The sequence below is a fragment of the Anopheles moucheti genome, chromosome 3, assembly GCF_943734755.1.
Source record: "Anopheles moucheti chromosome 3, idAnoMoucSN_F20_07, whole genome shotgun sequence".
Lineage (NCBI taxonomy): Eukaryota > Metazoa > Arthropoda > Insecta > Diptera > Culicidae > Anopheles > Anopheles moucheti.
Genome location: NC_069141.1, coordinates 4442746 through 4455848, shown reverse-complemented (window position 1 = coordinate 4455848; position 13103 = coordinate 4442746). Strand labels below are relative to the sequence as shown.

The 13103-nt window shown below is 43.0% G+C and overlaps 1 protein-coding gene across 1 annotated transcript in view; it reads left to right on the top strand.

Annotated features, from left to right (window-relative positions):
* Positions 1-13103, top strand: part of LOC128305000 (cGMP-dependent 3',5'-cyclic phosphodiesterase-like) — a 44329-nt gene that overhangs the window by 28707 nt on the left and 2519 nt on the right. Inside the window, exons 6-8 of the mRNA XM_053042269.1 lie at positions 4110-4240; positions 5393-5535; positions 6485-6551. Coding sequence (XP_052898229.1) covers positions 4110-4240; positions 5393-5535; positions 6485-6551 — 341 coding nt within the window. The remainder of the gene's footprint in view (positions 1-4109; positions 4241-5392; positions 5536-6484; positions 6552-13103) is intronic.

Sequence of the window (13103 nt, the reverse complement as noted above, 5' to 3'; positions counted from 1 at the left end):
AAGGCGATGGTTTGCATTTCACCATCACAGGGAGCAAATTCGCCCGCCCTGTATCGAATGGATATTTATTATGAAACCAAACAGCAACTTCGTCGCACCCAAAACGCACGATAAATGATGGATAATGATGGCCCGGGCACGCCGGCCGGTCTGAGTTATGACAACGTGCCAAAAACCCCGAACGAAATCGCAATTAAATTGTGTACGATCGAATGTCCCAATGTCCCCCCTCAAAAAAAAAAAAATGTCACACCAGGCCCCAAACAAAACGGGACGCACCTTCCATCCATCCGTTTTCCATCGAATCGTATAGCTCATAAATATAATTGACTCAGCAAAATACAAAACCCATTACGTACGTGTGAGACCGTTTCACGTTCCCGAACGGCGTACGGGCGATCCTTCCGTCATCAAATCGACTCTCGACTCCAGCCCTGGCACACGCTCCTCGTCGGTGTCGCAACATATTAAATGTGTATGTTTTTATTTCATTTTCCTTAACCCTTCACCCGCTGCTCGGCGGCTTCCTGTTGCGTCGGAGGAAAATCGGGATGGATTTTTGTTCCGGGGACCCATTTAATGACCATTCGGTATCGGTCCCGGGGTCCACATAATCTTTCATCCTTTTGCGTCCCTTATGGTCGATGTGTCATACCAGAACGAGCGACTTTGTTGGCACTTAATAAATCAGCTTACAAATTTGTCACCGTGTGCCTTAGTCTGTATATGTTGTTTCGTGTGTGATTTTAGGTCCTTTTCCAACCCTTCCCGTCTCCGGCCCCTTTTTTCCGTTTCCGGCCAAAGACATCACAAAGCGCTCCGAACGTAGAATTTACCAACGTGGGATAGCCACGGCACTGGGTGTGCTTTTGCTGTTGCGTTATTTTATTTAATTTCTGTCCCTTTTTTCACACCGCCAGCCACACAGTCGTAGGCTGCAAGGGCCGGACGAGCGCACGTCTTAAATCTCGACTCGAAAACAATTCGTCCAGCTCCGGCGAGGATCGGGCCGTTTGGCGTTTGTACGCACAGCGTGTGGCCTGGCCGAGCTATTCGTAGTACATGTGCTAGTGATAAATTGTGATTTATTTTTACGATTATTTCTCGCAATAATAATAAATTGTGCCCCATTTTTAGTTGACGCGGATTCGCCCAGACCACGCTTTGGAGGAGGGTGAACACGTTCGGTCTGGTTTCACTATTTGTTTATCCGTCTGTCTGCATATCATCTGTCCGAATCGTTTGGTGCGCTGATGGAGTCGTAATGTTTTCGTGTTCGATTTATTAATTTATGTGCCAAATGTGCGGAACAAATTGCGATCGCATCGATTGTGTTGCTATTGGCAAGTAGTTGCTTCATTCAATCACCATTTCTTCTGAGTAGCTCTTTATTATGCTGAAGGACTTCTTCATTTGAGCGCACTCAATTGATTAGTGGCCATCTTGGAAGTGCTCGATTGATCGAAAACACTTTAAATTTAAAGCAACCTCCCCGTTGTTGGTTCTTGTGAAAATAATCCCCTTCAACATCTGTCCCTTCCTGAGGCATGTTCGATCACATCACATCCGTCGGAAGAAAATTCGTTCCACCGCCAGACGCAACGGTCTGAAGAGGGTTAGTTTGCATCATGGAGTGCGTAAATAAACAACCCCTACCAATTGACACCTACCAGTAGATTGGTCAGTAGTGACTGCTGCGTTACAGCACAGCAGTGTACGGTGCTGTTGTTGATGCTTTAGCGCCTTCTCAGAGCATCAAGAAGCGACGGTACGCACTTCCATCAACGTACACACTCGACCGGCTGTGATGTTTGAGCAAATGTTATATCAGCTGCCCTACCTTCTGTTGCTGCTCTGCCTCACTTCTTCTATTGCTGTTTCTCGAGCCTGACTCCATAGCCCATATCGTCAAAATGATTGTGTTGTTGTGGAGCACGATGGAAGTAAAGACAGATTTCACTGCTCCATATTCGTTCTACCGACGATTAGCAGCAGGCCAAAGCAATATGTGATCTATATTTTATTTTCGGGTGAGTTGTTTTTCTCTTTTGTTAATTACGATTGGCTTGACGTCGTGCTTGATCGTATCGGGCTGACTTAAAGCGGTGGTAATGTATCTGTAAGAATCTGTTACATATCTGTTAACAGTTACAACCTTACCTCCTTTGGACCTTTGTAAGGTTCTAGCGCTAATCTAAACATAACTTTCATAATTCCAATCCGCCTAAAAGTATGCAATTTGTAAGCCGTACCTATGTAACAGACCGATCCAAAGCGTTTATTCTTACAAAATCGCTTTAACAAGTTTGGCCTGTTGTTTTACAAACAACAGGAACACGACCTAATTGCTTACCAACTCCATCTTACCTCCGCCGCCGTTGCAACTTAGCCGCACAATGCGGCAAATCCAAGTAAATTTTTTCCATCCCTCACTTCTTGTGACATCATATTTGGGTGCTCCTGTGTTCACCTCCCATTTCGTTTGTTCCGGAAGTTGGCCAAGTTTGTAGCGCGTCTTTGTAACGATGCCCCAGCATTATAACAGAATGTGTTTTAAATGCATTCGCGCTCGGTGTTCCTGCCTTGGTTTTGGCAGCGTATTGGGTGCAACAACATTATGCTTACTGTTTTAACTTCGCCAAAGAAACGCCGAAGGAAGCCGGGCGAAGCAAACGTGTACACGTGTTCATAATCAGGATAATAACGACAGAATGTTGTTGAACGGAAGGAAAGGGGGACAGAATCAACACAGTGAACACAGGACACACATGTAGACGGAAAAAAGTGGCAGCTCCCACACAAAAGGGCAGCCTTTTGTGTATAGCTGCCACGATTTACTGCTCCTCGGGATACCCTGAACCTTCCCCAGCCCTTCCAGGGTCGAGCTGAGGTTTTGTGTTAAAAAGCATCCATCGGGAGCGAAGGGTGTGTTTGTATTTCATCACCGACACCCGACGCTGCTTTACGACCAATGGCACAATGTAACACAACAACGGAACCTCAACAATGGCGCATTGTTGCAATGTTGCTCCACGACGGCGCACATACAGACGCGGGTCGGATAATACAGCACCGTGTCGGAAGTGTGGAACATAAAAGGCTGGCTGCTTCCGTACATCCTGCTTACTTCCTATTTTTGTTGCTCCCGTCGCTATCTTCCTCCATTTCTTATCCACCATTTTGAGCCATCCTTCGTCAGGTCAGGTTCACCTGACTCTGGCCGCGCCACCTTTTAAAAGATGCGGCAATGAAAATCTCCTAAGCGATCACGATCACGAGCTTATTGCTAAAATGATTAGTTTCTCTATTATAATTTTGCCTTTTTGTCCACTCTTTTCAACTCAACTCGCTACGGGGAATAGCAACCGGGGAGAGGTAACCTGGCCGCCCTGAACATTGCTGGTCTTTTTATGGGCAAAATAAAAATTGGCCAGTACGCTTCGTCGGTCACTTGGCTCTGATCCCCCATACATCGTTCGGTAGCGGATGGGAAAATTTTCCAATTAAGATAGACTTGCAAGCGTTTGCCCGGTAATAGTGGTGGAATAGATTGCGGTTGAGTCGTTCAGTTCAGTGACGGAGAAAAGTCCTTCAGGAATAGCAGCTTTGGCTGTGTATTATGATACTGCTTGCAACAGCGGCAGGCTCTTTTCAAATGCAAATTTTCATTATACGTCAAACAAGTTTAATCTTTGCTTGCTAAGAGAAGCATCGTAAGTTTTCTTTGGAAGCCAACAATATTCTCCTATTCAATTCGTTTCCGACTTAAAAGTTTATACTTTTACAAAGAATCACTATCTTATCTTCCAAATTTAATTAAACATCCAACATTAAAGAACAAATAGCACAAGAAAGAGGGCTACATTTTCATAATGCACTGGGTAAAGCAGCTCGTTTTTGCGATCTAAGCCCTCCGTCCTGTTGCATCGAGACTCTATTTAATTAACTTTTTTTTCCCTCCATGAAGTGACTTTCGCGTCTAATTGTGTACCATTTACCGAGAAGTATTTAATCATTTCTTTACTTCTCCCTGTAGCATTTTCCATCATGTAAGAGTAGTTGTTTAACATTAGTTTTACGCTTTTCTTTTCGTTGTGCTTTTCCAAAAGGTGATCTGGGGCAGCTGCTGCGGGGCGTCATGACGGAGGCGAAGGAACTGGCGGCTGCAGAACGATGCTCTCTATTTCTGCTCGATAAGCACACCGGCGAACTGGTTTCGAAGGTTTTCGATGGCAATGAGGTAAGTTGTTTGGGGACGTTACCGGGGGTAGAATTAATAAAACTATTCAATAGCGATTGCTCTTTCGATGTCGTGTCAAGCACTCACTTGGAGTAAGGTGTATTTGCTGGAAATTGCTTCTGAACCACCTGGTTGGAAGTGAGGACTCATATTGATGAAATATTGTAAATAGTTTCCAATTTGCATTAACCCATGAGGAGGCTAATTTCTAACGGGAATGGATCGATCGAACGTTAATGATACTGGGGATACGTTTTAATTTATGGTTGCAGCGATTTGATTGCCATTCTGCGCCATTTGCACCAAACGAGCCGTGTCATTTAATCGGTATCCCTTTCGTGTAAACAACTGTCGAAAGTTGGCGCTTACATCGAACATTCGGAACGGTATCGGAGAATGGGCTATTTAATTAAAACCTTTCATGCTAATCGGAGTGATCAATATGTTGCAAAATTGTTTAAAAAGGCTTAATATTTGTCGACTTCTTTTTCCAAGTAATTTTAATTGAAAAAGTTGTTTATTTACTTGCTTGAAAATTTGTTGCAACGCGAATGGTCGAATCGAATTAATTCATACAGTTTATTTAAAATATCAACAATTAGATTTAAATACAATAAGTTTTAAAATTCAGTAGCAATATGGAATTAACAATAGAAGAATCGGAGTCAGAAAAGTGTTACTTACACCGAATGGGCCAAAATGACTTGTCATGTTTGAGTTAAACACTTTTGTAATAGTTCATTAATTGAAGCAATGTTTAAAATATGTTACCGTTCCTAACGTTTTCACTTTTATAACACTGAACGAGTCAAAATGACTTGTTGGTCCTTCTAGTGTTAAGCCAATATGTTCCTGGAGAATAAGTGCAGAGATTGTTTTTCCCAGCATGGATAGTTTTGGCAATACAGTAGACCAAATCTCCAAGAGCTTCACCGCAATCTAAATTTACTGCCACACAGGTAAAACGCTGACTAAAACTTAATTTCGGGGAGGTACTGATATGTTGCCATCGTGCTGTCTGTGGGTGGGTTTGATCGATACCATATAAACCGCCCTTGCAGAAAATGACGACCATCAAAAGCACAAATCTCGCCACGTAACGCGAAATAGGCACTAAAACCAACATCCCTCTTTCATTGTTTTCTCGGCAAGGCTTCGAAGGAGATACGCATCGAAAGCGGCAAAGGGATCGCGGGCTACGTCGCACAAACTGGCAAACTGCTAAACATTCGCAACGCATACCAACATCCACTGTTCTACAAAGGGGTGGATGAGTCGACCGGCTTCAAAACGAGGTAAGCATCCTTATTCTAGGCGCACACACACCGTACAAGCGATCCGTTTTGGAGTGCAAAAGGAAGGAGAAGAAGGCAAGGTGGAAAAGCACTTTTGCGACGGATGCGAGCTAGACGTCGAAGAGTTGTTCAGCGGTTGTCTATTTTGCACGGGAAAACCCGACGCGTTTATTTCTTTTCCTGCTCAGGGTGCATGGCTACGACGGTGCGCCAGGGCTGCGAGGTCTACGGAAACCAAATCACGGCAAAAGCGTGCGATTTCTGGCAAACGAAGCAGAAGTTGGTTCTGTAGCTGGAGCTTGAAGTGTTCATTGAATGCAAATCATGCTCGTCTCGTGCTGTTTGTACTAGAGGAAGAAGCTGTTTGTTTAAAGAAACAAGCTGTTTAGTTAATGTTGATGGATCACTCCCATTTGATAGGTCACTGGTGTTGCGCAACGTTTACTACTCGACATAACATTAAAGTTGTTGCTAAAAACTTTGTTTCGAGAGCTATTTAAAGGGAAGCTTAGCTAGAAGTAGCATCTACGAGAGAAATTAAAACATAACAGAATCAATGAGTTTACTTCGTCGTGTTTAACTTCAAATCATTTGCAACCTCTGGAAACGTTCAAAACACATTGCCCTCTGTGTCCACAAGCAATGTGTCAATGTTATTCCCACGAACGGGCCAACAAAGCCGATTAGAGTCTTTCATTTATCAATCAGACGCGACTGGCAAAGTTTTCCAATTAGTGCCAACAAGTTGAGAGAAAGGTTCGCCATCCCGTTGATGAAGCTTGCTTCCTGTTCTTTCACGTATCGTTCGTGTGTGGTCTCAACATCAACCTCAAATGGAAATGAACAGGAAAATCCAACTCCCTTTGGAACTTTGTGCCTCTAATTTCAACTGACAAAAATGAATGAATGCCGCTAAAGTTCACTCGTCTCGTTTTTGGCTCTATTGCAGGAATATACTGTGTTTTCCCATCTGCGACGAGGAAGGCGTTATCGGTGTTGCCCAGCTGTGCAATAAGGTAAGATAGTTGTGAGGGATGAAGAGTAGAAATAAAAACGCCATCGTCCACCAGCGAAGATTTCACCGCTGAAGGCTGCACTTTGGACAAGCTTCTGTTAATCACCAGGCGTCTCCATCGGACTCCAACAGTGTAAAGTGGGAAAAGAAACGCTGAGCGGGACCGTGTTGCCATATCTTAATCCCATACCGAGCCCCACGATGGATAACGGAAACAATCGATAAGCAAATCTTTCATCCAACTGCTATAAAATAGCTGACAATCTCACTTAGGGCGGGCGCAAAAGAAACATGCTCCTGTTCCGTGTTGCTTTACGTGTCAGATTTGGCTGTGTGAGCTAGCGCCCGCTCAGCTGGGCCGAGAAGAATGAAATGATTGATTGATTTAATCGCTCTCCGTCAGCGTCAGTAGTCAAGTGTGGTCACCGGACTGAGGGGAGGCCGAGTGCGCGAACCGGGGTGGGTTTATCTGCCTCGGGCTGAAACGCAGACACTATTCGTTCGTATTAATATGCCAATTCCGTTTTCTGTGTGCTTCCGGGGTGTTTTTTTTTTCTACGGCAAGATGTGAAGGTGTGGTACAAAGATTGCTGAAGCTTCGTTTTACCAACCGTCCATCAGGATCAGGTGCACGCTGGGCGATTACGATCCGTTTGGAAAGGTCAAAAAAGGACTCTCTTCTTCAAACACCATTTCCTGCAATCGATTGAAAGAATTTGAGAGGCTTGCGTGGAAAATATATTAAATACTGTTTAATCCGAATTTCCAAGGATGGCGTTCGGTAAACATTCCAAAGAACAAGATTCCCAGAGGAATTCCCAGAGGGTACGTTTTATCCATAGTGCCATCAAAGCAAAGATGGGAGCGCAAAGGAAGAGCAAAACATCATTCATACAAAAATGGACAAGAAAAATCACCAGTTGTACACTTGCCATAAATTGATTACCATTAAGATACAAGATTGAGCAGAAATTGCGTTCCTGCAGTGACGTTGGATGCCTCTCTGTCACAGGACACTTCCGGACACACTGCCAAACCCGGTAGGCGATACGAGCTGGTTTGCTTCCCTAGCGGAAATGATTGAAACGATTTGTATTCAGCAGCTGTAATTCAATTTTGCAAGGGTTACTCATGCCGTGGCCTATGCCCTGGAAGCCGAGATGGTTTATGATTTTTCATACTACCTACCTCTCGTTGCCGCTTTTGCGCCCCCTGAAGAAAATCCTCCTCGGGTCCTCCGGGTGTCTGGGCAGTATCTTCTAATGTTCTTTGGTCCGACTTTTACTACACTGCGGAATGGGATTTCCATTACCCGTATCAGTTGCCATGGAGATTGTTCGTAGTAGCAACCGTTTTCATTGCTTTTCCTGGGGAGTGAACCAACGGCGTAAGCTTGTAAAGCTCACAACAAAGTTGTTGAAACAATGAGTACATTCAACGGGAGTTTTCCCAAAAAGCAAAATAAAGCTTATTTTTGTCGTTTTCTTCATCTCACCCCCTGAAGATACCATATGGAGTGAATTTAATGAACTTATTTCAAGCTTGACAGGTGCTGTCTTTCTCGTTCAAAAGCCCCAACCGAAAGCATTAATAGTATTTTCACACCGAAGAAGATTGGATTGAGAGTGAATTCAAAGGCACCGTCTTGAAGCTGTCACAGGTGCTCCCTGTTATTGTCGGGAAAAGCGCAGGTGTTACTTCCGTTGCTTCTCAGCGTTCAATTTGCAATTGCAACTTCACGCAGACACACAGAGCGTTGAATTGATAAGGACACTTAAACTCAGTGGTGCAATATAAATTGTTGCCTGAATAAATCTACCACCATCGTACGCTATAAATCTTCTGTATTTAACTTATTCACAGGCTAAATAACATCAGAAGATATTTATTACCATTGCTATGCCGATCATCCGAAAAAGCTAAACCAGAGGGCACATCACGGCTCAAAGTTTACCACAAGCGTTGCTATACAAAAAAGCACATCCTTCTCAACTCAAGAACAGAACAGGAGGAAGTAACTAAAAGAGCATCGGAGAGAGAGAGAAAAAAAACCCATACACACAAATAATAGTACTTAAAACTTTCTCCTGTTTTTTTGGACTTTTCTCTACCAAAACCGTATCCTTGCAGATCGCTGGTCTGAGGGTGTCGTCTGATATGCGGAAAAGCGATACGTTCCAATGCATGTGCGTATGTAAAACTTTCCGTGCGCCTCATGAAATATTATTCAGTTTCACAGTTCGTAAAAGTTCGGCTGTCTCCATTCGCTGTACCATCGCAATCAAATCAGAAGTCTTCCGGGTGTGGACAAGATCCTGGTTTTTGGAGGCGTGTGTGCGAGTGTTGCGGTAGGTCGGAAGGGTATCATATGGAGTTCTAAGTGTGGGCAGGAAGTGGCAGTATTTTATGTGTGGCAGACATTTTCCAATTTAAGCGGAAAAGGTTCAAATCTGCCCATATAAGTGTGGGAGATTTATTGAAAAAATTCTAGCGGAACTTATAATGTTGTCTTAGGCCTTGTTACCCCTCATATTTAACACTCTTAAATGTATTTAATACTATTTCTGAAGATATCTGTTAATTATTTGATATTCGCGAGCAAATTTTGTCTTCCAAACTGCAAATAAATGCTAGCTGCAAAACAAAACGCCTTAATGTTTGCAATATGCGTAACAAAATCACAAAACTATATTTGTGGACGGCTATTCAACCCTTAAATCGAACATTTGCAGATTCTAGCTTAATTATATGCTTGAATTATATGCATTAATATTGATAAGCATATAATATACCTATGATTTACAATCAAAACTCCTCTGTTGAGTCGTACACTTATCTACAGCTGTCGGCAATTTGTCCTTTCGCCCATTGTGTATTGTTGTAAAACATATTCCCAGTAATATGTAGGTTCATGTGTGAACAGCATTAATTGTCAATTCACCCGGAACGAGCATCAAGATTATCCCATCCCTGCCCAATCACATCCATTAATAGTACCGGACAGGGCGACAGTGTGTATCATCAACGGAAATCAACCTGCACCACAAATAACCTATAACCCGGCACCGATGTTGATTCTTCGAACTGGAGATACAATTCCACTTTAATTACTCTTTCCCTTTCCCTTTTTGCCAGCGCTTTTCCCACCGGACAGTTGCTGTTTTCATCCGTATTACCTCGCATTAGCTTCACACTACGATTAGATCGATCGATCGATTGGGTGCACAACACCCAGTGCACTGTTATGCGATGATTATTGGACCATCGTCCACCATCGTCCCACCGCATTTCGTTGTCAGATGTGGGTTGTAGGAGAAACAGTTCGCTTCCCACCTGTAGCGAACACCACAGGTGTGCTTTTGCGTGGACAGAAGGTGAAACCCTCATTCCAATCCATTTGATGGTTCAATTTAAGAAATTCTCTAAAGATCACCGAAAGAGGGTCCTTTTGGGAGTGATGTGATTTTATTCGTTACTTCTGCCGTATCGTTTCGAACCACCAAGGGAGCACTTGTTGGAATGTTTGGAACTCCTTCAAACTCTTTCAAATGGAAAAGTGTAGTACAAATCGTGCATACAAAAAAAAAAATCACAGACACCAGTTTGATATCCATCCCATCGCCTTTGAGCGAATGTTGTAAAGTTTAATGTGCAAAAAAAAAGACCTAGTCTGCTACTGTTTCCCTTTTCTTTCCAACCCCGTAGGCACTTTTTCTCGCCCGATTTAAATAATCCCTTCTATTTTGCTTTTACATTCAATGCGTTCCCATTTTACATGGGAGTACAATCACGGAATGTTGTTCGGCCCGGCTGGAAGGAACAGGCAGGCAAGGGGTTGCGATTTTGTGTTTCATCCCAGTTCGTTTTGAATTTCTCCCACCCAGCAGCTCAACGTACAGGAACCGCAAATGTGCACTGCAGTAGAACAACATTGAAACGTTCAGGATGCATGTACGGCAGCGGCGCGAAAGCCACACACTCCTAATCCCCTGTCGCATGTACGCGATTTGACATGGCCGCCCGGAGTCATACCGAGGAAGTTGTGTGCATACGTCGGTATCTCCTTTTACGCTTCGTAAGGTTATCGGTAGCATAGGAAGATACGGGATAGGATGTGCATGCTACGTACGGTACTGCTTACTTGTTTTCCAGTCGGGACGTACCGCTGCATATCGTTCCCTCAAATCGCACGAAAATGGAGTTGCCATCGGCGCGGACCGGAAACGTGGCAGCGTGCACCGCCTGAAAGTAAAAGGCAACATGGTAGAAAATGCTTTCAATGGTAATCGAACGCAAAACCGTTACCTTTTCACAGTAACTTGTCCGGTTTTGTTCGCACTAGCTAATCGGCCCGGTTACAGGGCTATGCAACAGAATTCCGTTGTGTACGTAAACTAAAAGATGTTTAAAAAATAGTTTTCTTCCCAATTGGTGGAAGTTTTTAATTTTACTTTATTTAGTTTAATAAATTATCAAATTTCTCTGTCCGGCCACTTCAGCTGTCATAAAAACTATTTGGCAAAGCATATTCCAAGTCACATGGAGCTAATATTGTTGTTATTGGATTTAACAGACTTTGAACGTTAGTGGCTTCGTTCGTCTCTTAGTCTAATAAAACCATTCGTGTGATGTGGACATCTAGCGTCGTGTTTTAGATATTTCGTCTTGCAGTAGATTAGTGCCGAACCCGAAGTCCCGGTTGGTCAGTTATCAAGAATGAAATGTATCGCAAAAATATACGACACTTCCTGATTGTGTTCAGTTCCCACCTGGACTGTGATGCCCATATGCATCATATAATTTTAACCGGAGTATTCCAAATTACACTTCAGCAGTTCTTAAGAATCTTGCGTCAGATAATACCCTTTGTTGTTTACTATGCATTCCTGCTTTTCGTAGGCTCCGCATATAATTTCATCTAAAGTCAATGTTTTTACTATCAGGCACCACAGATTATCCAAGTTTTTTTTTCTGACTTTTTCCTCAGATTAGTATATTTGAGCCATGCCTTTCTAGTAACAGGCACATACATGTTTAGATTTCATACGGTGCCATTTTATCAGATGTGCCTGGGAGTGTATTTGGTAGCGGCACAGAACTGGTATAAAATTTCACCTGGACCAATCCCTCGTTCCCAGTAACAACTATCCAGGTTACGGGTAAATAAAGTTTAAAAAGTCCAGAATTAGCAGGCCAAGTTCTCTGGATGTTGTGCTCAGCTTGTGTAATGGATTATTGAAGCACAGGCGATTTACAAAAATTGCCATACTAAATATCTTCTTGTTCCGTAAAAATTCAAACATGGAGTGCAATCGCAAACCCGAAATATCCGGTGAAGTACAATGATCAAGATGATGATGGAAGTCAGTTCTCTTGGCTGATGTCGGATTTGAACTGACGATTGTTGCCTATGATTTTGCCGAGCTTTTCATTCAAAAGAAGTTTCCTATTTGAATTTGATGGCGTTTTAGCCATTGGGACTTGACTCCACAAAATTCTGCGTTCAAGAATCCTGGTTACCTGGTTTGATAAAATGTTCTCTATTTAAACAGGGAAGTAAACAACACAGCATAACAACAACAGCAACTGCTCCTGAAACAGTCTCGCATATCTGTTAGTAAAAAACATGATAAATTGCAGCGAATCAAGCAGTAAAACAGCTTTTGCTTGCTGTAATAGTATAGTGCTGTATAAGTTGCTGTAAAACATGGCATTATTTTCTATGCTGCTATCTTCGTGGAATCAATGACCATTTCTGGTCTTCCTTGATTTGTATTAATCAAGATAGTGAGTCCTGTGTTCACGTGGTACTTGGAAGCTTTGGGGCGGCCCGGTGGCTTGATGGTAGCGATGCTGGTCTTCACAGGAACGGACCGGGACCCATCCCGGTGCCGTGCGTTACAATACCAGTCCAGTAGTCCTCAAGGTCCGACAGAGCGGTCATGGTTTTCGTCGTCACGTTGTACACGTACTCCCGGTTCCAATCCCCCGTACTTAAGACTGATTATTCAGCTACTGGTAAATAAAGACACAGAAAGCCAGAAATGGCAGGCCCAGACCTATTAAGGTTGTTGTTGCGATGGAAGAAGATGAAGTGAGTGCTGCTGCAGGAGTATGGCTCGAATAGGATTTTGTACCAGCTTTGTCGTTTAAGAAACCGTTCACATTGCATCACCGACCAACATTAAAATCTTTTTGAAAATCTTGTAAAGGATCCGATTGCAAACGCAAGAAAACGCGCGAATACCCAAGGACAACAATTAAAAACATTCTCAAATTGCGCGTTTGTAGATACGTGTAAAAATTGGTCCATTTGGTAAAATCATAGTATACATGGAAAAATAAGCTGTTGGCGAGGGTATCATAGAAGGCATAGCGAAAGAAAGCAGTTTAAAGAAGAGATGTGAAATCAAAAATGCTTCACACCAAAAAAATGATCCAAGGATGTGGGAAATGGTAACATGGCAACGTTATGCGTCGCCTCCAACTAAAATTTGTATAGCGATACATTCTTGCCTAGATGTGATGATTGTTCGGTGGCAAAAAACAGACT